At 44.0% G+C, this 23162-nt stretch overlaps 1 protein-coding gene across 3 annotated transcripts in view; it reads left to right on the top strand.

The window, feature by feature from the left end:
• The first annotated feature begins 1457 nt into the window (after positions 1-1457).
• The window catches only part of ZFAND4 (zinc finger AN1-type containing 4), a 41872-nt gene continuing 20167 nt past the window's right edge, over positions 1458-23162 (top strand). For 2 of the 3 annotated variants that reach the window (XM_074958552.1, XM_074958551.1), the window contains exons 1-5: positions 1458-1659; positions 2269-2568; positions 11738-11813; positions 11917-11984; positions 16995-17181. In XM_074958552.1, the coding sequence (XP_074814653.1) occupies positions 2385-2568; positions 11738-11813; positions 11917-11984; positions 16995-17181 (515 nt within the window). In that variant the 5' untranslated portion in view covers positions 1458-1659; positions 2269-2384. Of the gene's footprint in view, positions 1660-2268; positions 2569-4947; positions 5072-11737; positions 11814-11916; positions 11985-16994; positions 17182-23162 lie in introns of those variants that run through there. The other variant, XM_074958553.1, reaches the window with a different exon arrangement.

The following is a 23162-nucleotide window of genomic DNA, read 5'->3' as shown; positions in this document are numbered from 1 at the left end:
AATTGGTTACAGACTACAGATTGTCCCAGGCTAAGTAGAATTCAATTAACCACTGATGGAAAGCTGTTGCTACTGCCTGTTCAAGCATGTGTGAAGTGAATTTGAGGGGGTCCTGGTCCACTTCCTCTAAGCAAGTCTTATGCAGCACAAAACCCACTCTTCACACAGAGCATTAATTATTCCTCTTATTGTTAGTCCTCAAAGAGAGGCCAAGGAGCAAAGGTGGTCATTAGGGGAGAACTTTCCTTTCAGCCTGTATGGAGTATGTCTAGCTCACAGCTGATCCGCATTTGTTAAGCCACATCTGGGAAAGCTTGGGCAGTGGTTTTGTGCTCTACCTGTTCTGTGGTTAATGATAGCTCAGTGTGATGCTACACTGAAAGATAGGAGAAAGTAGATTCCATAATGATAGGGGGATGAGAGGCCCTTGATTGACCAGTGCTGTTTCTAAGATCTACATGCTCTCTATTTATGAAATGCAACTCAAAGCTGGTGTAATATAGGGTGCCCAGATAGCAAATGTGAAAAATTGGGATGGGGGTGGGGGATAATAAGAGCTTATATAAGAAAATAGACCTACCCATCAGGACTGTCTCTATAAAAGCAGGACATCTGGTCACCCTAGTATAATAGCAGCACCGTGCCTTTTCTTTGTAGCTTATGTTCCTATGTTTTTCTTAACCTTAGGTTCTGGTGTTGGGTGGCCTATGAAAGATAATACTTAGTCCTGCCAAGAGTGGAGGGGGGCCTGGACTAGATGACCTCTTAAGGTCCCTTCCACTCCTATGATTAGAGAGTTTGTGCTTCGACTGAAATAAAACAACCCCCAACACCCCACGTTTCAGTCTTTCATGGCAGTGAAGAAGAGCTTGAACCTCAGCAGAGCTAAACTTTTTTTTTTTTGTAAATCACATGCTGAGTTTTGTTTGAAGAGGTGGTAAGGGTGAGAGTGCTTGTCTCTAAAGGTTCAGCGCCTTAGAGCAGTGTGGTTATATCTGGTACCTATTCCCCTATGAAGCAGGGGCTGATGACATAGGAGCAAAGAGCTCTGCCCGAACAGCTGCCTATGGGCATTGCTTAATTATTGCGGGCAGAAGGGGTGTGTGGGGGTGGGGAAAGGTGGAAGTGGTCGATTTCCTATATAACCGCCCGCTCTACCCAGCCTAGCACCATTGAAACTACGTTTCCCATCAGCCCCTGAGGCAACAAAGTTAGAACGGCGTCACGTGACTACTGCTAGCGAGGGAGAGGCTGCATCCGGGTCCTCCTCCTTTCCCGTCCCCTCCCCTCGTAACGACCACAACAAGCAGAAAGCAGGAAGCGCTAAGGCCTGGCGGACACCCGTCCCTGCTGGTTACAGAAGCACCGCCCCTGTGGCGACGTGATTGGGCAGCGGTTGTAAGAACGGCCGCCTCATTGGTCAGTGGGAGGGAGGGGATGTCACAAAGGGTAGGTAGGCGCGGTGGTGGCTCAGGGAGCTAGCGACAGCGGCGGCGCAGGCGGAGGGGGTGGCTCCCCCTCCCTGTCTGTCCCCTTCTCCCGGCGGCAGCTCCTCCATGAGGGCGCCCAGGGCCGGCGGCGGGTTCCCGTGAGGAGCGGTGGGCGGGGCCTGGCGCTCATCTCCCGCTACCCCGCGCGCGGGCCTGGCGGCTGCGGCAGGTAAGACCTCGAGACCCCCGCCCCCACCGGGGCCGCCCCGCCCGCCTGCCCCGCCCCCGGGGCCGCTCTCCTGGCGGGGCGGGGAGCTGCGCAGCGCTCGGGGCCGCCCGGCAGGGATCGCAGTCTCCTTTGTTTGCAGGCGCCTGGCCCGGCCCGGCCCAGCCCGCGGGGCCCCGCAGCCCCCACGGAGCCGGGCGGCGCGGGGCCCAGGAGGCGATCTGCCCGGACGCCCTTCAAGGCAGGGATCTCGCCCTGCTGTCAGGAGCCCGCCCGGGGCTCTGCGTGCGCGGAGCGAGCACCGCCCTCGTCGGCTGGGGCCTGGGTCAACACTGGCACCAGGGGGATGGGCGCTTCCTCGGCACGTGCTAGGCACACCTCGTGGAGGGGCTGTTGTGACCCCGTCCCGCTCCCGGAGCTAGAGCTTTATCTCCGGTGGTGTTGCTAACCTAGCACTGTTACGCTTCTCTCTCACCGCCCGGCTGCCTGCCTTGTGGGCTTTAACCACCAGTTTATTTAATGATTCCTTGTGTTTAAAAGTCAGCAGCGAGCGATTTGTTTGCCAAAGAGCGCATCCTGCCATTGCTGAAACTGCCCTTGTGTTCTCCTTAGGTGCAACATTTGAAACATGAACAGCAATACGCGTTACCAGTTTTCAAAGCTGGAACACAGTTGTCTGCGACGTTTCCAAACTAATCTTTCCACAAGGAATTTGTAAATCCTTTGTAATGGCCAACAAGAAAGAACCTCCTTTTTTCAATGATGATAACGTGGGACCGTTTCACTACAAACTTCCTTTTTATGAAACTATGGAGCTCTTTATTGAGACGCTTACAGGAACGTGCTTTGAGCTGCGAGTGGCTCCCTTTGAAACCGTGATTTCCGTGAAAGCTAAAATTCAAAGGTTGGAAGGTACTTGTCTCTCTCCTTTATAAAGTCAGCACATTGTATATCATTTTAAAGGAAAAGTCAATTTGCAAATGACCCTTAATTATAATTGTGCTGAAGATCAGGATAGGGAATTAATTTAATTGGGTGATGCTGTACATAAATGGTTTAGTAACCTCTGGTTTAAAGAGACTTCTGACATTTCTTGTAATTTACTCCTCTTTGTTTTTGTACATCCTGCTAAGGTATTATAAGGGCACAGTTTATCACTAGTAAATCTGTAACAATTTCTCCTTTTTTGGAAATATTATTCACTGTGTCAGAGGATTATTTTAGACACAACTTTTTGGTTCACATACTAGAGTTTTAAAGCATTGGAGTGTTAATGTGAAGAAGCTGCTGATTTGTCTTGCCTGTAGTTCACTAACTGTTTCTAGGTATAGTCAGGAGTTGGACTCTGCTTTTTCTTAAAGTGACAAATTTGCTGCATGTGTTGAAGTTAAAACACCTTTTATGCTGATCTTATTCTCCAGTATGTAAAGACTTTATTCAGTGGATGGGGACTTATTGTTAATTATTAAATCTAACGCATCATGTGAAGTACGGCCTCACTCCCAGGAGGCCTAACTCTAAGGATTAAATCTACCTCCATGAAAATTTGCACTGGTGCAACTAAATCAGTGGCTTTGCACCAGTGTAAATACTAACGTAGACTGCGCAACACCGGTATACAGAGGGATTTGCACCGGTACCAAAGTCAGCTGTGCTGTTGTAAGCCCCATTTTGTGCCAGTTTAGCATGTCTACATTAAGAGTTTTTACCAGTGTAACTACACCGATGTAGCTATACAGATGTGAATTTCCTTCATGTAGATAAGGCCTTAAGTAGACTTCATAAGTTCTTAAATCTCATGTGGAGGATGTGGGGATATGGGTTGTATGACGAGTGGAGGAAGAGGTTTGTGTATGTGTGGTTTTTTGTTTTTGTTTTTTGTTTTTCTCATCTTTGCCAAGTATGGTGATGGAGAGTAAATATGTGTGTGGCAGAATGCTAGCCAAATCAAGTGAGTTAAGGGATTTGGGGGAAGGGAGTCCAGCTACTCCCATTCCATTCGCTGTTCCACTGTTGTCTATACAGACCATCTCTGGTTCCGTGTCTTTATTGGCTACAGTGAATTGACCATAAATAAGATCTCCCACCTCCACATTTGGTCTTTCTTTTGGTTGCACCTTCAAATGCCAAGTAGGACAAAGAAGCTTGCTCACTTCCACCAACATCCACTTTGAATATGTCACCTGCATTGATAGTCACTATGCTTATCACATAATCTCCCTTGACTGAGACATACTGCTTCTGCTGGGAGTCCAGTTGCTTAATGCACAGGAGCAGGAGAGCTGTTCCAAGAAGAGGAGGAAAAGGGGAGGCAGTATGTAAGGAAAAGTTCTGGAGCTGTAAGTGGAAGAAGGAAATAGCATATTAAGGTGAGCAGAGCTGGTGGTGCATAGGGAGAAAGAGGAGTAAGGAAAATGGAAATCTGTAGAAGTCCTTGAAGGTGGTGAGGAAAAGGAGCTTGAATTTCCTGCAGAAAAAATCTGGAGGCTAGGGAATAGGCATATTGCGGTAGGCATGTCTAACTTGTGAGAGGATCACAATGAGAATTTGACTGTCACTAAAGGTTGTGTTATCGTTAAAAATAGTACCACTTACTTGAACTTTATGATTTACAAGTTGCACTTCTCAGAGTGGGAAAGTGGTAAACTGCTTGACGTTCCTGAATAATGGATCTGATTGTATAGGCTTTAAATTACGGATAAATACACTCCACAAAAATGTGGAAGACACAGAAGTCCACCAGTGCTCATCTCTGAAAATCACTTGTATGGCTTAGTGTTCCTGGGTGGGGCTAAAAGACCCCAAGATCCTCCCCAATGTGCTGTATAGGGGCAGACAGGCAATTTTTCCTGACTTGCAGTTGATCAGCTTGTACATGAAAATAGAATGCCATGGTGAAACATCCCATCTTACACTGTAAGTGTAAGTTTTGCATGTAAGCTACAGGCAAGTAATTACCCCATGCTATTGTGTAGGTCAGGATCTCTGAGAAGGAAATACAGAATCTGTGGGATTTCTGTGAGGGGAAATACAGAATCACGTTAACAATTTCCGTGCAAGGTCTGCACTCAACAATGGTCAACTATAACAAATGCTGCTGGCAGAATTAAAAACTAGCAAAGAAAACTGTTCTTTTGTCCATTGCTGTATTATCAGGAGACACCAGTACATTGTCTACACTGTAACCAGGCCTGAAAACAGGCAGATGGGGACCAAGTAAATATGAATATTTCAAATGCTGCCAAAGCCACTTTCCTGCTCCCTATTTCATAATCTGACCTTCTTGGGCAGGTTTAGGGACGTGGAAATAGTTGATGTCTGCTTTAAGAAAGCTGGATATCTCACCAAGAACAGCCCCAACACCTCTCTGCTGATTTAACCAGGTATGAAGAGCACAGGTAAACTTTGATAACAGGTAAGAGCCCCAAAGTTCCTCTAGCACATCTAAACCCTCTCTCTGTGCGTGTGAAACTGCTTGAAGCTCAACCAGAGCTGATGTGGTGGTCATGCCTTTTAGCCACAGATCTGTTCCCACACATGCAGTCTGGCCCATGCACATCACAGGAAACTTATATGCAAAGATTCAAACTTGTCCTAGCAAAACACACTTGATTATCTTCAAGGCAGTGGTAACCTGGATTCTTGCTTCACCCAGAACTGTTCCATTTAATGAGACTTTGCAGATGCTGTAGTGAAAAAGAGAGCCTCATTTGTCTGTGATAGCAATGGCATAAGAATTTAAATGCTCTCATAGTCAGTCTTCCTCAGAATAGGACTACCATCAGCAGCAACCTGCACCACATCAGTTTCACTTCCTGCAGAAATTGTATATTAAGGTAGCATGCTAGGGTTTTTAAGAAACAGCATATTGATTGATGATCATGGACGTGACAATAAATCACTGTAGATGTAGATCAAGACTTAACACAAGCAAAGTGATCATAAAGTGGTAAGATTTTGGACTGCAATACAATGAAATCGTAAATATGAATTCTTTTACTGAAAACATACTGCGGAGACTGGAATGATTGGTTATCTCTTCTGTTGCTGTTGGACTGAAAGTGATCCCTACCCAGCTCCCTCTAATGGCCCCGCAAGTGAACCTTTTACATTTGTAAAGTCACCCCTCAGCCCATAGTTGTCTTTCCTTAAGGCAAAATACAGAACAATTTTTCCTGTTTTTACCTGCCAGTATTTGAGATCACGATTCTCTTTTTTGGATCTACCTTTTATAAATGTTCTTTTTAGAAATATGTTTCCTCCAGTTCTCTTCATATTCTGTATCACAAGTGCATTACATATAAACAGCATCAGTCTTGTTCCTTACCACTTAAAGTCGTGATCAACGGGTGGTTACTTTTACAGCAACGTATTGTGATGTCACAGAATTGATTTCAGTTGAAAAGCAAGCAGTGGGAGTGGATTGAACTCTGCAGCTTACTCTGGTTTCTTGCAGAGGCAAGCTCCACCACTGCAAATGGTGGTACTGCCTGTGCTGGGGTTTATATCCGCTGTAGAAAGTAGTTCTGGCTGCTGGAATCTTGTTTATGCCTCTTGCTGTAAGAGGGTTTAAAACTGGCTTGCATTTTTGGAAAAATTTCCCCAGTGTAGATAGGATCTCCTAGGCAAAGCAAAGAATGCTTTGCCAACTCAACATCTTCGGTCAGGGACAGTAAATGTTAAAAAGTCAATATTCTACAAGGACTTCTTCCAGCAGATAGTCCTACCTGGAGGAGGGTTTTGCAAATATGTGTTGACGGTTCCAGTTGTATAGATTGACCTTCAGAGGAATATTTGGGGTAATAAAATGCAAGGTGGAATAATAATAAAAAAGGGAACAGACTATTTAGTTACAGCACTAAATACAAATCTGTTTCCTGATCCACATGTTGTGGGGTGGAGGAGATGTTTCTGGCATGTTAAAGCAGATACACTAAGGAAACCTGGAAGATGTAGTGAGACAGAATGGGATTGAACTTCAGGGGCTGTCTCTGACAGGCTGGCTCCAAGAGGGGAGAAAATGATAGTGTGCTGTATAGAAATGTAAATTATGCCCTCTGCTTTTGAGGGCAGAGAGGCGGGGAGAGGACCTGGATTGCTTCCCTGGCTCTTGCAGAGCAGGTTGTCATTTGGAGCGGCAGTAGATGTTTGGAGAGAGGCAAAATCTGAATTTGCTTTCACCCCCTCCCCTGAGCTCCAATTGACCAGCTGAGCTGATGCAACCTTGAGACATAGCTGAGCCCTACTTGTTCAGTACTGATTAGAACTGCCCAGTAGCAGGGCCACATGCTTCATAGGAGGAGGTGGCTCTGTGTGATCCTCATGATGATTGTCAGTTTTATATTCTGAGTCTGTATGCAGAATTGTCTCCTCATAGAAGATAAACTACAATCCTGCAAAAGGACACCTAATTCAGTTTTCCTTGTATATGAACCTACAGAAATGGATACTACTTTATTTGCATTTTAAATGTAGGATTTATAGGAAACATCATAAAAATGAGTGTCTGTGCGTCCGTTATTGCAAACAGTAAAATTATTTTCTTTTCAGCATCCCCCACCAAAAAAAGTACTGTCATCTTAAGAAGAATGAAAAATATTTCTGACTCTGTAGGAGTCAAGTTAGATCATTTGTTGCAGAAGAACATTTTGTAACAAATGATCTATCAGTTTATCAAAGTAATTGGAAATCACCCCCTGAAGGCAGACAAAACCATGACAAATTCAGACAATAAAGACTGTGTAATCAGAAATGTTAAGTTGAAAACTGTTTTACTGCAGAAGAACTCACTGGTTTTTGCCAGCTTGTTTTTGTGTTTGCTTTTGCTCATGCTGTAGACTTTAAATGTGACCAATTATTAAATAGCCAGCTGAAGAAAAGGCATTTGTTGCTCTATCATGTGAACGTGTCTCCTTCATAGGTGACTTTGACAGATTTCAAATGGGCACTGCGCTAATGTCATTTCATGCCTTTTTTTCTGGCTGACGTACAAATTTGTTGGCAGCTTCTAATGTTGAAGGGATAGAAGCGACCCCTCCCATAACCTGATGGGGACATTACTTGTAGTTCATAGTTTATTTTTTAAAAAATTGACAGTTGCTCCAAAATGTGAGCTCTGCTTCAGAACTGCGCACTAGGCCCTGTAGCAACAGCAAACATACCGACCGGCTCTTTTGTGCCCTGTTCATGCCCTGTTGTGTTCTCAACTCTTGCTAGGTGTGTTGACTGCAGTGCTATGATATTAAGAGCTTGATTCTATTCTCATATGTGCATCAAACATAATTGTTGACTAAATTCCAGTTTGAGGGCCAAAGTCTTTCCTCAGATACACTTGTGCAGCCTCAGTGTGCACGGGTTGTAAATCTATGGGCCAAATTCTGCCCTCGCAGTCTATCTTGGTGATGCAGAAATCAGAGAAGTCAGCTTGACTTTCAGTTTGCTGGGTGAGTTTACAGGGATGGCAGCTAGAAAAACCCATATTGTCGATATCCAGAGTCATTGAGATATGTCATTTTATCACTTTTTTAGTGAATAACTGCTCACGAAAGTGTGACATCTCTGCTCAACCCAGTTTTACTGGTATTTGTGTCTTACCATGATCTGTCATTACTGTTCCAAACCATTCTGCTGTATCATAATATTTTGCAGCTTATATTTTTCAAAATATTAGGCAGATCTTACAAGACATTTGATTAATGTTGATAACCATTCTTCCTGCTCTTAAACAATGTAGTATTAAAATTACACACACCTGGGCAAGATCACTTTAAAAACTAAGTTATGGAAGTTGTATCTTGCTGCAGTTTATCACAGACATTGTGCAGTGTTCCATAACAAGAGCTCTGTGGAGGTGGTGAGTTTGGGGTCCTATAGTGTCATAACTGGATATCATGCATAGTTGATGCCACTTGTATCCTCCTCGGTCACTTACTGACTCTTCCAATTGACTTAGTGTACTCTAGGTTATCAAGCAAATATTACTAAGAACTCCTATTGTATTACACTATTCTATACCCTCACTTTTAAGTATTAGAATATACAAGTAAATGGAGTATTGAGCATACAGACATTAGAATTACCAGGTGTAATTTTGGTGTATTTCGTATCTGTTGTTTTAGTGAAACTGCGAAGAAATGGCTCTTATGAATTATAAAATATTTGAGGCTTTTATCACCAAAAAAGGAAAATTTCTCTTCACTGTTACATGCAGGCGTTGTATTTTTCTGTTATCCTTCATACAAAGGTCAATAGAAACTACTTATGATCTGCTTCAAATATTTGAAGTGTTAGGATTAAGCAAATTAAGAACAAATGTTATGTAAACTACAATATAATATAAAGTTTTTTGTTTGGTGATATTATTGTAGGCCAAAAATGTATAGTAAGGAAAAGATCCATTTCTTACAAATTGCCTATAGCTGGCAAACTTGCTACTTTTTGTCAGCTTGTTATGATCATTGTGCTTCTATCTGTTTAAATTGCAAAATACCCTCTCTCTCTCTCTCTATTAAAAAAGCTAATCATTAGAAAGTTCATGTTGAGCTCTAATTACTAGTCACTTAGTAACTTCTCATCCATCAAGATCTACAAAGATTGAGAACGCTTATGTACACTAACCCTCTGTTGTTCCTCTTTGTGGTCATAGTGAGTCTTACACACATTGTGCCAAAATTTGCCTTCATTTACGAACATGCACACTTATCGTGTACTCATGGCTGAAACTGAGGGCTGAATTTGACTATGAAGCAGGATGATTTAAAATCATCATTTAAAAAAATAATTTTTACTCATTTCCATGCTGCTAGTTCTTTATTTCCTGTTCTGTAGTCTTAAATTGCTAAAGTGAATGTTTTGTAGCTTCCTAATTACAAGCAGAATTTCAGATTTTACTGTTTTTTCCTATTAAAAAGTTTCACACTCAAAGTGTTGCTGTATGCAGACAGAGACTAAGTCCGTGGCTTCATTAACAGCCTGACCATCATAAACTCAGACACCAAATTGATAAGCAAATAGACCATGCTGTATTGCTAATCAGTATCACCTTCCTATACAGTATATTGAACTTCCTCAGGTGAAGAAAGCTGAAATGTTTCAGCAGTCGATAGTCTTCCTTCAGGATTTGCAGTTTGAAGTTCATGGCCCTTGTGTTCCTACGTCTCTTAGATGTTTTTGAAAATTGCACCCATAGGCCCCTGTTTTTGCGAACTTTGGCCTGTGTGCAAAAAAAAAAGAAACAATAATTGTTAATATATTGAAAGTCTAAGTAACATTACATTGTTAGCACAAAACAAAATGGAATAAGAGATTTTATGTCATAAAGAGAAGAATATTTTATTACAGTTTTAGCCCCTGATGCTCCAAATACTCATGTTCATGCTTAACTTTTAGTTGTCCCACTGACCATGGGACTAAAATTAGTAAGTACCTGCGTAAGTGTTTTCAGGATAAGGGTCTCAACTTTCAGTGTTTTGTGGTTTGCTTATAGCAGTTCTGTAAAATTTAAAAAAGACTCTCCCAATAGTAGCATTTTAAAACAGTGTTTATAATTTATAATGAATTTAAATTATAATCTAAAGTTGCAGTATCGCATATTTTCAAACAGAGCCTCAGCCTGATTTTGTAAGATTTAAATCACTCGATCCTGCCAAGGAGTAATTGCACCTCTCTTTACTCTATCAGTTGTATACAAGAATAGCATCCTCTTCCATATTTCTTCTGTCACAGCACAACTCAATTTTCAGTGTCTTAGAGGATGAAGGGAAGTGTACATACTACAATGTAATTTTAGTGTTCGGCTATGAAGAGCCATTTGGATAAACATCATTCATTCATAAGGCCAAGTAACTCTTTCTCAGTGTGTTAATTGTCCTCTGAAGGAATCTTACTAGTGCCAGCAGGAGCGCAAACCATACAATGGGTATGATTTTTCTGTTTCCACCTTACTAGGCCACTAAGAAAGGAATATGTATAGGAGCAACAGAGATGCAAAAGCTAAGGATTCTTCACTGCTGTGTTTTGGGAGGTATTTGCGTGCATTAGGGAGTGCTAGCTTTTTGCGTCCAGTGCAATGACCCTTGTACCTCAGCACGAAAGTTAGTGTTTACACCTCTCCTGCAGGCAGGCAGTCTGTGACTTCCATATAGTTTCATTCTACTTACATTATTTGTAGAAAGTTTTTGATGAAGTCTTAAAATGTACTGTACTTTGTGTGGGTCATTTGGACAGAATTGCTTCCACCTGACACTTTGTTAATTTTCAAAGGCCCAGCAGACAGACCAACACCCTAACTGTGATTTGTGCCTTTGACTATCTACCTCTCAGTCTTAAATAACTTGCCGATTAAAAATATTTTTCCTTTCAAACCTGAGTCTGGTTGTGAGTCTACCCAAGAAATCAAGACTAGAAATTGTCACCCTCCTTTTAGGAGGGTATAAAAGGTCATTACTGAGCTCTGCACAGTTTGCTTTAAATGAGTGCCAACCAATAAGCGAGTTGTCCATATGCATGGAGGGAAAACAAAGTTAGCCAGGAAGTGAAACACATGACTTCCTGTAATTTCCAGTGCAAAACACAGACCTCATCTACACTGCTGCTCTTCAGCATTTCAACCCTGTTTCCTTCTAATAATATGCTGTCATGTCAAATTTGTCCTAAAATGTTGGTGTGGTTTAATAACGAGCTCTACCAGACATAAGACTAGTAAAGTGTTTCTGTAGTTTAAAAAATAGACCTTTGAGTGTTTGCAGTGCAAATTTTGCACAGCCGTGGATACTGCACCAGAATCTGAAAGTTCAGATTTTACAGACACAGAAGTAAAAATACTGCAAACTGGTGGAGCCTGGTCTAATTGTATGGGTGTGCTTCCCTGAGTTGCAATACACCTCAACTTGCAGTATAGACAAACCCTAACTATGGGTGGTAGCTCTTTAGACTAAAGTTGTAGCCCTCGCAATGTATTTAAATGCGTGGATAACGTCTGGCAAGTGGTGTGGCTGGAAAAGTCAACCATTTTTTAGTCTCTCTGAAGAAGATTCTACAGTGATGTTATACTAATTGACTGATTTTTAATGTCTTTTTGAAGGTATTCCTGTCTCTCAGCAGCACTTAATTTGGAATAATGTGGAGCTGGAGGATGACTATTGCTTGAATGATTACAAGTGAGTGTAAGATAAAACTAAAACAAACTGTTCCAAATATAACTATTACTATTGGAAACTGAGAGTACTACAAAACTTCACTTTTTTTGTTGACTATTCGCAGCATTTCAGAAGGTTGCACTTTGAAGCTGGTACTGGCTATGCGAGGTGGGCCTATTAACACTAGAAGAGGTAGGTGCAAGTTTGTGTTGGTTTCATGTGAAGCATCAAGACAGTCTAATAAAGACTCTTGCACAAGTACTCGTAACTCTAGACCATTGTACTTTAGCCAAGCTTTTTGGCTGAATGGACTTCGATTGTAAAGGAATTGGAAGATCTTTGAGGAATATGTAAGGGTCTGTTCACCCATCTTTCATTTGTCATATTTTTGTGGTTTTAAGAGCCATTAGCCCAAACCCATTAGCCTAAAGGAAACTCTTGATGTGAAGTTGGATTAGATGTTGAAAAGTGAATATTGTTATAAAACTATTGACATGGCTGCCTTACATATCTTGAACTGCATGTCTTACAGTATAAATTTAATGATACAATAAAGTACTATCTATATATTTAATTAGAAATGTTGGAATAGATATGTACCCGTGATGGTGGGATTTCCAAAGGAGACTTATGGAGTTGGATGTCCATTGAAATCCCCAAATTCCTAACTAACATTGAAAAATCTCAGCTAGCATGGCTAAGTTACCATTCTGTTGGAATGTCTAAATTCTGCATGTCCTAATTGTGTAATGTGAAATGTGAAAATATATTATGCGTTGGTAAAGGGACACATCTTAAAAATCATGCTTGCCTAAAAATGTATTTTCTGGTGTTGTTTATAACACTAAGATTATTATTAGTAAAGTTATTAGAATATAATTACTGTATATACTCGTTCATAAGTTGAATTTTTTTTAGTAAAAAAGGGAAGCACCAGAGAAGGGGGTCGGCTTATGAATGGGTATAGAGCGGGAGAGGTGGGACACAGCCCCTCCCCCCAACAGAGGGAGCGAGGAGAGGCAGCTCAGCCAGCAGAGCCAGAAGGGAAGAGGCGGGGCCAGTCTCTCTCCGCTTCTGACCACGCTGCTCTCCCCCCAGCCTTCGAAGCAGCTGCAGCTCCGGCTGCAGCCGTGCCACTCGGCCCCGGCCCCCAGAGCAGGCTGTGGCCGTGCCACCCGGTCCAGCCTGCTGGACCAGGCTGCGGCCGCACTGCCCAGCCTGCTGGGGCAGCTCCAGCCAGGCCAGAGACATCCTCTCCGGCCCTCCCCAGATAAGGTAGGAAGGGAAGGGATGGGATGGGGAGAGTGTGGGAGTCCTGGGCTAGGGGTGGGGTCATGTGGGGGGTGGTCACGGGGGTTACTCCCCTGGCCCGCAGCTTCTCTTCACCCCCCCCCCCCCAAAAAAAAAAAATTTCCCCACCAGTTGCTGTCCCGGCCTGTCAGGGTAAGCAGCTGGTGCGCCGGGACACTTTGTTAACTTAGGTTTACCTCCGTGCTTGCGGACGCTCGAGGTAAACAAACCATTTCAACCTGCCAGCGGCTTATCCTGATGGCCTTGGAGCCAAAGTTTGCTGACCCTTGAATTATAGGGTTGGCTTATGAATGGGTCATAAAATTTTTCCATTTTTATTTATCCATCTTGGGGTGGGCTTATAAACAAACCAGCTTATTATCGAGTATATACGGACTTTAACTTTTTTTCATTTAGCACACTTGTGTATAGTCTGTCGAACTCGGGGACACGGGTGCTACATGTTACTAACTCATTTTATAAAACTGGCTATATTTCAAGTCGGTATCCCTTTTTCTTTTTTTAAAAAGGGGGTGGGGGGACAGGATGGGATGAGAAGAGTAGTATCAGGAATCCAGAGCTATTTGGTGTGTAGAGATTATGGGAGCCTTTGCTTCAATGCATGTCGTGCTTTGAGATCACATTAGCTTCCCTCTGAAGAGGTTTGTTTTTTCTTTCCTTCCAAATTAGTCAGAGCCCTGAGATTTGATTGTTTCTATTATCTTCATTGCTTACTTCAGTGGCAGTTCTTCCTCAACCTGACATAAGTTAACCCTTTGTTTTATTATCCACTTTTCAGGGTGAGATACATTGCGCAGAACTCTAGAGGAGTCATCCTAATAAAGTCCATCCTTGGCTAATAATATGAAGTTCTGTAGTGCATCCCTAGTCATGAAGGAAGAGTAGGGCAGTAATTTTGGCAACGCATGGCCTTGCCAGCTTCTGCATTTCACATGACCCAACACATCATCTGTTTGCACGTAAACTGTTCTCAATTTTTAATAGTCTAGTGAAAAGGGAAGCAAAAAAGGAGGATATTAAATTTAATTGGTGAAAATGGAGAATGGGTTTTGAAGAGGGCAGCAAAGTGGAGCTACCGATTTCAAATAGTTTCATGAATGGAGTGCACTTTGAATGGTGATGAAAATACGTGCACAGGACTGCCTCTATACTGATTCTGAACTAGAAATGTGATAGATTGATTCAGGGGTCGGCACCACCATGTTGTATGACGGACACTTGACAAAATTACCGTACTTAGTGACGGACTTTGTGGGGGCTTATGTCATTCAGTCATTCAGTTTTTTGAAAATTTACCAGAAACCTCAACATTTTTACCACGGACATGTTGCTGACCCCGGACTGATTTGTTTTTGCTTTTTAATTTTCAAACTTTTTGAACCTTGCAATTTTTAGGTGACTCTTATCCAACGAAATGACAGCTGGGGTTCAAGGTGGGAAAACAGTTCATGCTTGCAAAGCATATATACTAGGACATCCAGATCTTTTTGCAAACGCCCCCTTCAGCAATATTCTGAAATAGCTTTGAGGTTGAAGAGCAATGTAGTTTGAACATGAGAATTAATGCACCAAACATCCTCTTATGACTTCAGAATCTCTATGCCCCTTGAATAGCAGCTCTAAAACTGCAGCAGTGGTTACCTCAGCATGTCATCTTGATGCCTGTTTTGCTTATTACTACATACAGATGGGGCAGCAGCCTCGCCTGGGATAGGTAAAGCATTGTTCTGTGATAAAACCCACAGAGGCATGAAAGCTGAAAGTGAGGAAATCCCTTTGCTATTTTCACTTGTAAAGCACGCTGTAGAAGAGAACTTCTACACATTCTGTAGGGGATTCACATCTAATCAGGCTTATATGAGTTCAACTTTCAAAGGCAATTAAAAATAATCTGCCTGACACTTAGAGCTTTCATATAATGAAACCTCAATTGCAATGTCACTGTAAGTACAATCTACCATACATAACTGTAAAAATGCCTTGTTTTACAAAACTCTGCTCTAGTCTTGTCACTGAGTGCTTGTAGGTTGAGTTATTTTCATAGAATTACATTAGTTTTTATTTCCAAAGGTGCTCGTTCCTCTAATCATACTCTGGCAAAACTGAAGGTAGAATGGTTCCCGCCCTTCTAAATAAACTGTAAAGCAGTTTGTTGTAAACATCAGTCACTTCACAGGCTTCTGCTAGAATTCCCCCCAAACTAATCTCTTTGCCAGAAAAAATATTCGGCTCAATATACTTAAAACACAGTGAGCTCTGCTGGGATTATTTTCTCTAATTCAGACTCGAGTAATCAAATCTAACCTCACTCTCTTTTTTCTCATTTTAGAATGGGAAAATTAATCAAGGTTTAAAACACGAAAGTGGGTCTAACTTCATTGATCTTTGTATCTCTGCTCACTTTCAAATGAGATTTAAATAGTTTAGGAAAAAAGAAAAGGAGTACTTGTGGCACCTTAGAGACTAACAAATTTATTTGAGCATAAGCTTCCGTGAGCTACAGCTCACTTCATCGGATGCTCACGAAAGCTTATGCTCAAATAAATTTGTTAGTCTCTAAGGTACCACAAGTACTCCTGTTCTTTTTGTGAATACAGACTAACACAGCTGCTACTCTGAAATATTTTAGGGGGAACTTTATATTTAAGGTTTTCCTATCAGTTTCTCTAGGTGGTGGTGCTAGTTTAATTTATTTTACTTATAAATCTAGTTAGTAGAATTCTCCACCCTTAACCAGCTAACTTTGTTTCTCCTGTGTCTTTCTATCCCATCCTTGGACATCTGACAGCCCCTCTGTGTGTGGTCTGCCTTTTCCTTTTGTGTCCTGCTCCCCATCTATGCATGTACTGCAGTGCTGGGGAAGAGGTGTGCTTTCTGTCCTAAGACACCAGTATGTACGGAACTTCTCTCTTCTGCTGTTGTAGGCTGATAGGGAGAGGGAAGGTCTGATGCCAGATCTTCAATAACTAAGCAGGATCCCATGGTCTGCTCATTTATCTCATTCCATCCTTTCCCATATGTGAAACTCTGCTTGGAGCTGGTGATGTGGGGGTCTGCTTCAATAAAAGGAGTCAACAAAGGGAGAGGGCTAGTAATGGAAAGGGGCGGAGAACCAGACAGATGAATAGGGGATAATAACAAACACCTTCATTTTTAGGCTGTGCTTTTTACCATTCCAGTCAACTATTTCTGGCACCTGAGCTTTAAAAATAACCCTACCTCTAAGCTGTCCCCAAATACACACAATGATGTAGTCAAAGCATTCATGCCATAGCTTTCCTAAACGTTGTAGCAGGTGCTACTGGAGTTCTTGTGACTATAATTCCCTTTAAAAAGAGCAGTGAGTGAGGCATTGAGTGACTGCAAAGTGTCTGTGATGTGGATTTTAATGTCTCTGACAGGAGGAATGGGGGTGCTTGTGAAGCTGAGTGATAAAACCCTGTCTCAGATAGCTAGAGGCTCATAGTTGTCATTTAGACTGGTCAAGTCAGGGAGGCTCCATTGGCTCCTCTGGGCTAACCGCCACCAGTCATTGAAGTCCCCTGAGATATAAACATAGCAGGGAGAGGTGTGGGAACTTGAGCCAGGTACTAGAGTGCTTCAGACTCTTGAATGCACTCCCACGAATGACTTGGAACCACTGGGACTACATCTATACAGGTGTGTTATGTTTGAGTGCTGGCTGAAAAAACTAATTTTAGGTTCAACACTTCAAGTTGTACAGATTACTGTTTTCTTCCTGAAGACTGTTCCATCGGTGACATTTTCAGACCATCACTGTAGATTTCTTTAAACACAGTATGCAGGCTGAGGTATTCTACCTCAACCTCTTTGAGGGATTAGACTTCAATGTTGAAATAGACTGTTTTTCATTCTGTTTTCTCCTTATAGTTCCTGTGGAAGACCCTATTAGGGAAATGGCTGAATACATGGACCCCAGTCGAGATGAGGTCTGGGAGAAGGGGCCATCCAACAAACAAGTTACCTTCTTGGTGTACCGGGAAGGAGATCAGTTGAATTTCTTCCGTGTTGTAGACAGGGGGGATGGCACTTTAACACCATTATCTGAATCTTTAAGGTAAAAAGTGGGTTTTGATTTCGATGCCTGGTTTCAGAGGGGGGAAAGCTGTACAACTTTTCAGCTGTTATTCTTTGGACACAAGTTAAGGAATATTTAGACTGTCACAAGCATTACTATTACTGACCAGATTTGCAGATGACATAAAAGCTGGGAGACGGGGGCGTTGCAAACACTTTGGAGGATAGAGCTAAAATTCAAAGGGATCTTGATAAATCGGAGAACTGAGCTGTAGACAACAAATTAAAATTAAACAAAGGCAAGGTGCTACACTTTGGGAATTAAAACCAAATGCACAGACACTGAATGGAGGATAACTGGCTTGGCAGCAGCACTGCTGAGAAGGATCTGGGAGTTGTGGTGGATCACATGAGTCAGCAATGTGATGCTGTGACAAAAAAAGCAAATGCAGTTTTGGGATTCATTAACAGTGGCATAGCTTGCAAGTCACAGGAGGTGATAGTACCTACTCAGTGCTGGTTAGGCTTCAGATGGAGTACTTTGTCCGGTTTTGGTCACCAGTGTATAGAAAGGATGTAGAGAAACTGGAAAGGATCCAGAGGCGAGCAACAAAGATGATCAAAGGGATGGAATGCAAGCCATGTGAGCAAAGATTGAAGGAACTGGGTATGATTAGTTTGGAAAAGAGGAGACTAAGGGGGGACATAATAGCAGTCTTCAGATATTTGAAAGGATGCCATAAAAAGATGGAGAAAAGTTGTTTTTTGTTGTCACAGAGGGCAGGACTAGAGGCAGGGGGTCCTAACTACAGCACAGCAGATATAGGTTGAATCTCAGGAAAAGCTTCCTAACTAAGAACAGTAGGACAATGGAACAGACTGCCTAGCGGGGTCGTTGAAGCTCCTTCACCGGAGGTTTTTGAAAGGATGTTGGATAGCTGTCTGTCTTGAATTGTTTAGACACGATGAATCCTGCATCTTGGCTAGACTGATAACCCTTGTGGTCCCTTCTAACTCCATGGTTCTACGATTAGTATTTAAATATATAAAATAGTGTTTAAGTTGGATGTCCTAACTAAGTAGAAAGACTACAGAGGAGGTAAGTAATGCTGACTAATATTCTCTGTTTCTCAATACAAAGTGAAACAAAGCTGACTTGGCCTCTGAGAGCAATCCAGAATTTCCATCTCTGATGAGAGCAAACTTGGAAACTGAGAGCAAAAGAAATGTTGCTTCAGTACTTTTTGCCCTCCATATAAAGTTGCATGTGTAGTTTTATAAACATTCACTCCCCTCACAGCCCAAACTTTTCTTCCTTACCTATCCTGCAGTGACGTCATAGTCATGTGTAGAAGTCAGATTGGCAGCTGGAAGTGGTAGGATCCTATCCAAGTTTTGCCTTCGATACCCAAGCAGCTGGATTTTTTGCTGAAATGATCAGTATTGAAATAGTACTGTTGACAGCTACAGTGATAGGTTTTGTTTAGATGAACGCTGTTGAGGCATCAGGTCTATCACACGTGGCCAGCTGTGCTAGAACTTAGAGACCATCAGCACCAAAGCTACAAGTCTCTATCACCTTAACTGGAAAATTAACTTTACTAGGTGACATTCAGTAGTAGGCTGCTACCAGTGCGGAGGCCAGCAACTTGAGACATGATGACATGCACTACACCAGTGTAATACATAATGACAAAATCTTAACTTTTGTTCAAACTTAATAGTATCACAGAATTTAGGAATCTGTTAATAAAACATTCTCAATTCTTTAAAATCTTCTGGTAGCTGAGTTAAAAGTTCAGCTGTCTGTTCTGCTTCCATTTGTGATTGCATGTCAGTTGGCAAAATCAAGGGTGGTTCTTCGAGTGCTTGCTCATGTCCATTCCGTTGTAGGTGTGTGTGCTTGCCACATGCACTGGTGCCAGAAGTTTTTCCTTCACTGGTATCCGTAGGTGACTGACTCTGGCACCCTCTGGACTGGCGCGCATATGCGCTGGTATAAGGGATGCCACCGGCTCTCCCCTCCCTCAGTTCCTTCCTACCGCCAGTGATGGTGCTTTGGCAAGCTTTCCTAATTTGTTGTGTGTAGCTGTTTAAAGTTGTATAGTTAATAGTTCTCTTAGTGTTAAATTAGAAATAGTTAATTAGTCCTGTACGGGTCTCAGCCTAGGGATGGGGCATGCCCTGGTCCCTGGGCTTCAAACCTTGTGACTGTTGCAAAAAACCCATGCCAGTCAATGATTCCCATAGAAGCTGCCTGAAATGTTTAGGGGAAACCCACGTGAGCGACAATTGTTGCATTTGCAAGAGCTTTAGGCCGCGGACCAAAAAGGAGCAGAACATTCGTCTCCAAGTGCTCCTTATGGAGTCAGCCCTCACACCGGCCTCGGAGCCGACGAGATCGGATTCTGCTCCAAGTGCTGTAGCTTCAGTGCGGCGTGCACCGCCGGCAGCGACTGGCACTATTCCCCATCCCCGGTACTGGCTAAAAAGCAAAGAAAGGCCAGGAGGGGGCTTTCTCCTACATCCTATGAAGGGAAGGAGAGAGTAAGAGGAGAGCAAAGACCCATGCTGGGTAACTCTTCCTCTCTGGATGGTGGCCAGGCTTTGACTCCTGCTGAGCTGTTGAGCCCGCTTGAAGACCCGCCAACCACCCCGAAGGCCTTTCAGGCTGTGAAGGACATACTGTCTCTTCTAGTGCCACCCGCGCCGGCTGCTGAGATGCCCTGTTCAAAGAGTAAACCTGCCTTAGGACCTTTCCAGTGGTCTCCATCAGTGTGGCACCACTCTTTGCTGCAGGGGGTGTCCCGTCAGCACTTGCCTGAACAGTGCCACCAGCTCCCGGACGCAGGTCGGCTTACCTGCCAGAGTTCCTGGCGTTAGTCCATGGACTCTAGGCAGCGTTCCGCAGGTTCTAGGCATCGATCACCAGCGGTCTCCCAGCTCATGGCACCATTCCGGAGGGTTGAGACTCCAGTCCTCGGAGCCCCATCACCGATCACCAGTACGGTTCACCGTGGGCACGTCGACGGTCTCCGACACATCGGTTTTCTCACTCCCGATTTACGGCGTGGCACCGCTCTCTGAACGTGAGGCGTCAGTTGCTGGGGTACCATTGCCAATCCACCAAACGCTGCTGCCGGGGACGCAACACCGAGAGCTATCACCCCTGTACAGGTCCTCAGCGGAGGTCCGCTGCCAGAGCTGACGGGATTAGGGTAGTTAGGCGGCCTCTATACTGTCCTGGGCCCCCAGACAAGTCTCTTCCTCTTTGGGCCTCTGACAGCAAGGAGGAGACCCTGTTCGTAAGCCAAGGCCACACACTGGAGGCATTGGCATTCCCCTCTGAGCCACCAGTGGCAGCATGGCCGTAGGGCCAGTGACCCGAACCCTGGCATCTATAGAACCCCTGGGGGTTTCCCCACCCATCACAGGGGCGTAGGTCATTCTTGGGGGCATCTGAAAGACGGTCAGCGACAGTCTCCTGCTCGCCCACTGACTCTGACGCAGAGTCAGAACAGGCTCTCTAGGGCTAGCCGGCCTCGGCCTCGGATCCCCTAGCAGAAGCGGCAGAGTTGGCAGACCTGCCTCCTCCCCATCTTTGCCTAATGAGGTGATAGCGGGGCCTACCAGGAGCTTTTGAAGAGGGTTGTGTCAAACGTGGGGCTGGAAGCTGAGGAACTGGCAGAACCCTTGGCCTCCCTGTTTGATGTGCTAAGGGCAGCAGCCCCCTCCAAGGTGGCACTGCTGGTGAACGAGTGAGTGGTGAAAATTACTAATGCCCTGTGGCAGACACCCTCCTCCCTGTCCCCCATCTCCAAGTGGGTGGAAAGAAAATACTACATCCCCATTAAGGGGTATGAATATCTTTATACCCACCCTGCCCAAGCTCACTGGTTGTGTTGGCAGCCCATGAGCGCGCTAGACAGGGCCAACTGGGATTGCCACCTAAGAACAAGGAGGCAAAGAGGCTCGATCTCTTCGGTAGAAAAATTTATTCTACATCCAGCCGCAAGCTGAGAGTGGTCAAACATCAGGCCTTACTTGGCCATTATGATTTTAATATTGGGCAGTCCATGCCCAAGTTTATGGATTCGCTGCCAGAGGAACCCAGGAAGGAATTCATGGCTATCCTCAATGAGGGCAAAGCTGTGGCCAGGGCGGCCCTCCAAGCAGCGTCAGTTGCGGCAGACTCTGCAGCCCAGAACATGGCTTTGGCCATTTCTATGATGTGGGCGTCCTGGTTGCAGTCATCAGGTCTATCAGTGGAGGTTCAACAATCCATCCAGGACTTCCCATTCGATGGCCTGGCACTGTTTTCGGAACAAAGTAAATTACATGGCCTGAAAAACTTCAGGGCTACCTTGCGCTCCCCGGGCCTTCACACGCCGGGGCCGGTGAGGAAGCAGTTTAAGCCGCAACAGCCCCACAGGTTCGGGAGCAGACCTCGATCAGAGCACTTCCGCAAGAAGGGCAAGGGCTATAAGCGCAGGCAAGGCCGTCAGCCGGCATCCTCTGCTCACTCAAGCTCCACCCGTAACCAGCTGGGTAACAAGCAGGCATTTTGAGAGTACGCTTGAGGGCGATGTTCCAGTCTGTGTCCTGGATCCCGCTCCCCTGTTGTTTTCCAACTGTTTGTCCCCTTTCCTCCCTGCCTAGGTCTCTATAACATCGGACCAGTGGGTCCTCAGCACAGTAACAGGGGGATATACCCTCCAGTTTATTTTTATTCCACCCTTCCTCCCCGTCCCTCTTCAGGGACCCTTCTCATGAGCATCTGCTCACTCAGGAGGTGCAGGGCCTTCTGCAGGTGGGAGCCATGGAGGAAGTCCCTCTGCACTTGAGAGGGAAAGGGTTTTACTCTATTTTTTTTTATCCTAAAAGCCAAGGTGAGTCTACACTCTATCCTCGACCTGTAGAGCCTCAACCAGTATCTCAAGAAGTTGAAGTTCTGCATGGTCTCCTTGGCCTCCATCATTCCTTCCCTGGATCCGGGAGACTGGGTACACTGCCCTCTATCTGAAAGACACTTACTTTCCCATCGATATTTCACGGACACACACGGTTCCTACGTTTCGTAGTTGGGACTGCCCACTACCAATTCGCAATGCTCCTTTTTGGCCTAACAACGGTGCCATGGGTGTTTACGAAATGCATTTCGGTGGTGACAGCCTACTTCAGATGTTAGGGTATCCAGATCTATCCATAAATCAACGACTGGCTCATCAAGGGCTGCTCCAGGGTCCAGGTCCAGTGCAGCGTCGAGACATTGCAAGCCACTTGTCAAGCTCTGTTGATAAACGAACAAAAATTAATGTTGATCCCGGTCAAACGGATAGAGTTTATCGGAGTGGTGCTCGACTCTATCTGAGCTAGAGCGTTCCTGCCAGAGGCCAGGTTCAGGGCAATGTCAGATCTGATTGCCAGTGTTTGAGAGCTTATTCCTTCACTCTCCCACTTCCCTGGTCCTTCTCGCATGAACAGAGAGCAACAATACCCGAAGTCCGAAGGTGCAAACAATTCGATGTTTATTGGGGTGAACTTCCAGCAAGCTTAAATCCAAGTTCCTTTTTCCTTATTTTCAAATTCCAACTTACTTCCTGTTTGCCCCTAATTTATATAGTAATATTCTTAGCTATACCTTAATCAATCCTTCTGAAATTTACCTAACCAATCCTAACATATTGTAACATGATTAGCTAACCAATTATATCCCACCACCTTAGTTTACACCCAGCAAAATTAATTATACAGCAGACAGAAACAATCACAGAACCAGACAGAGACCATGCAAATAAACAAGAGTGCTAAAGGAGTTCGCGGATGTGATTGCAGAGCCATTGGCCATTATCTTTGAAAACTCATGGCGATCGGGGGAAGTCCTGGACCACTGGAAAAAGGCTAATGTAGTGCCCATCTTTAAAAAAGGGAAGGAGGAGGATACTGGGAACTACAGGCCAGTCAGCCTCACCTTAGTCCCTGGAAAAATCATGGAACAGGTCCTCAAGGAATCAATTCTGA

The sequence above is a fragment of the Natator depressus genome, chromosome 7 (assembly GCF_965152275.1).
Source record: "Natator depressus isolate rNatDep1 chromosome 7, rNatDep2.hap1, whole genome shotgun sequence".
Lineage (NCBI taxonomy): Eukaryota > Metazoa > Chordata > Testudines > Cheloniidae > Natator > Natator depressus.
This window is presented reverse-complemented; position numbering and strand designations above follow the sequence as displayed.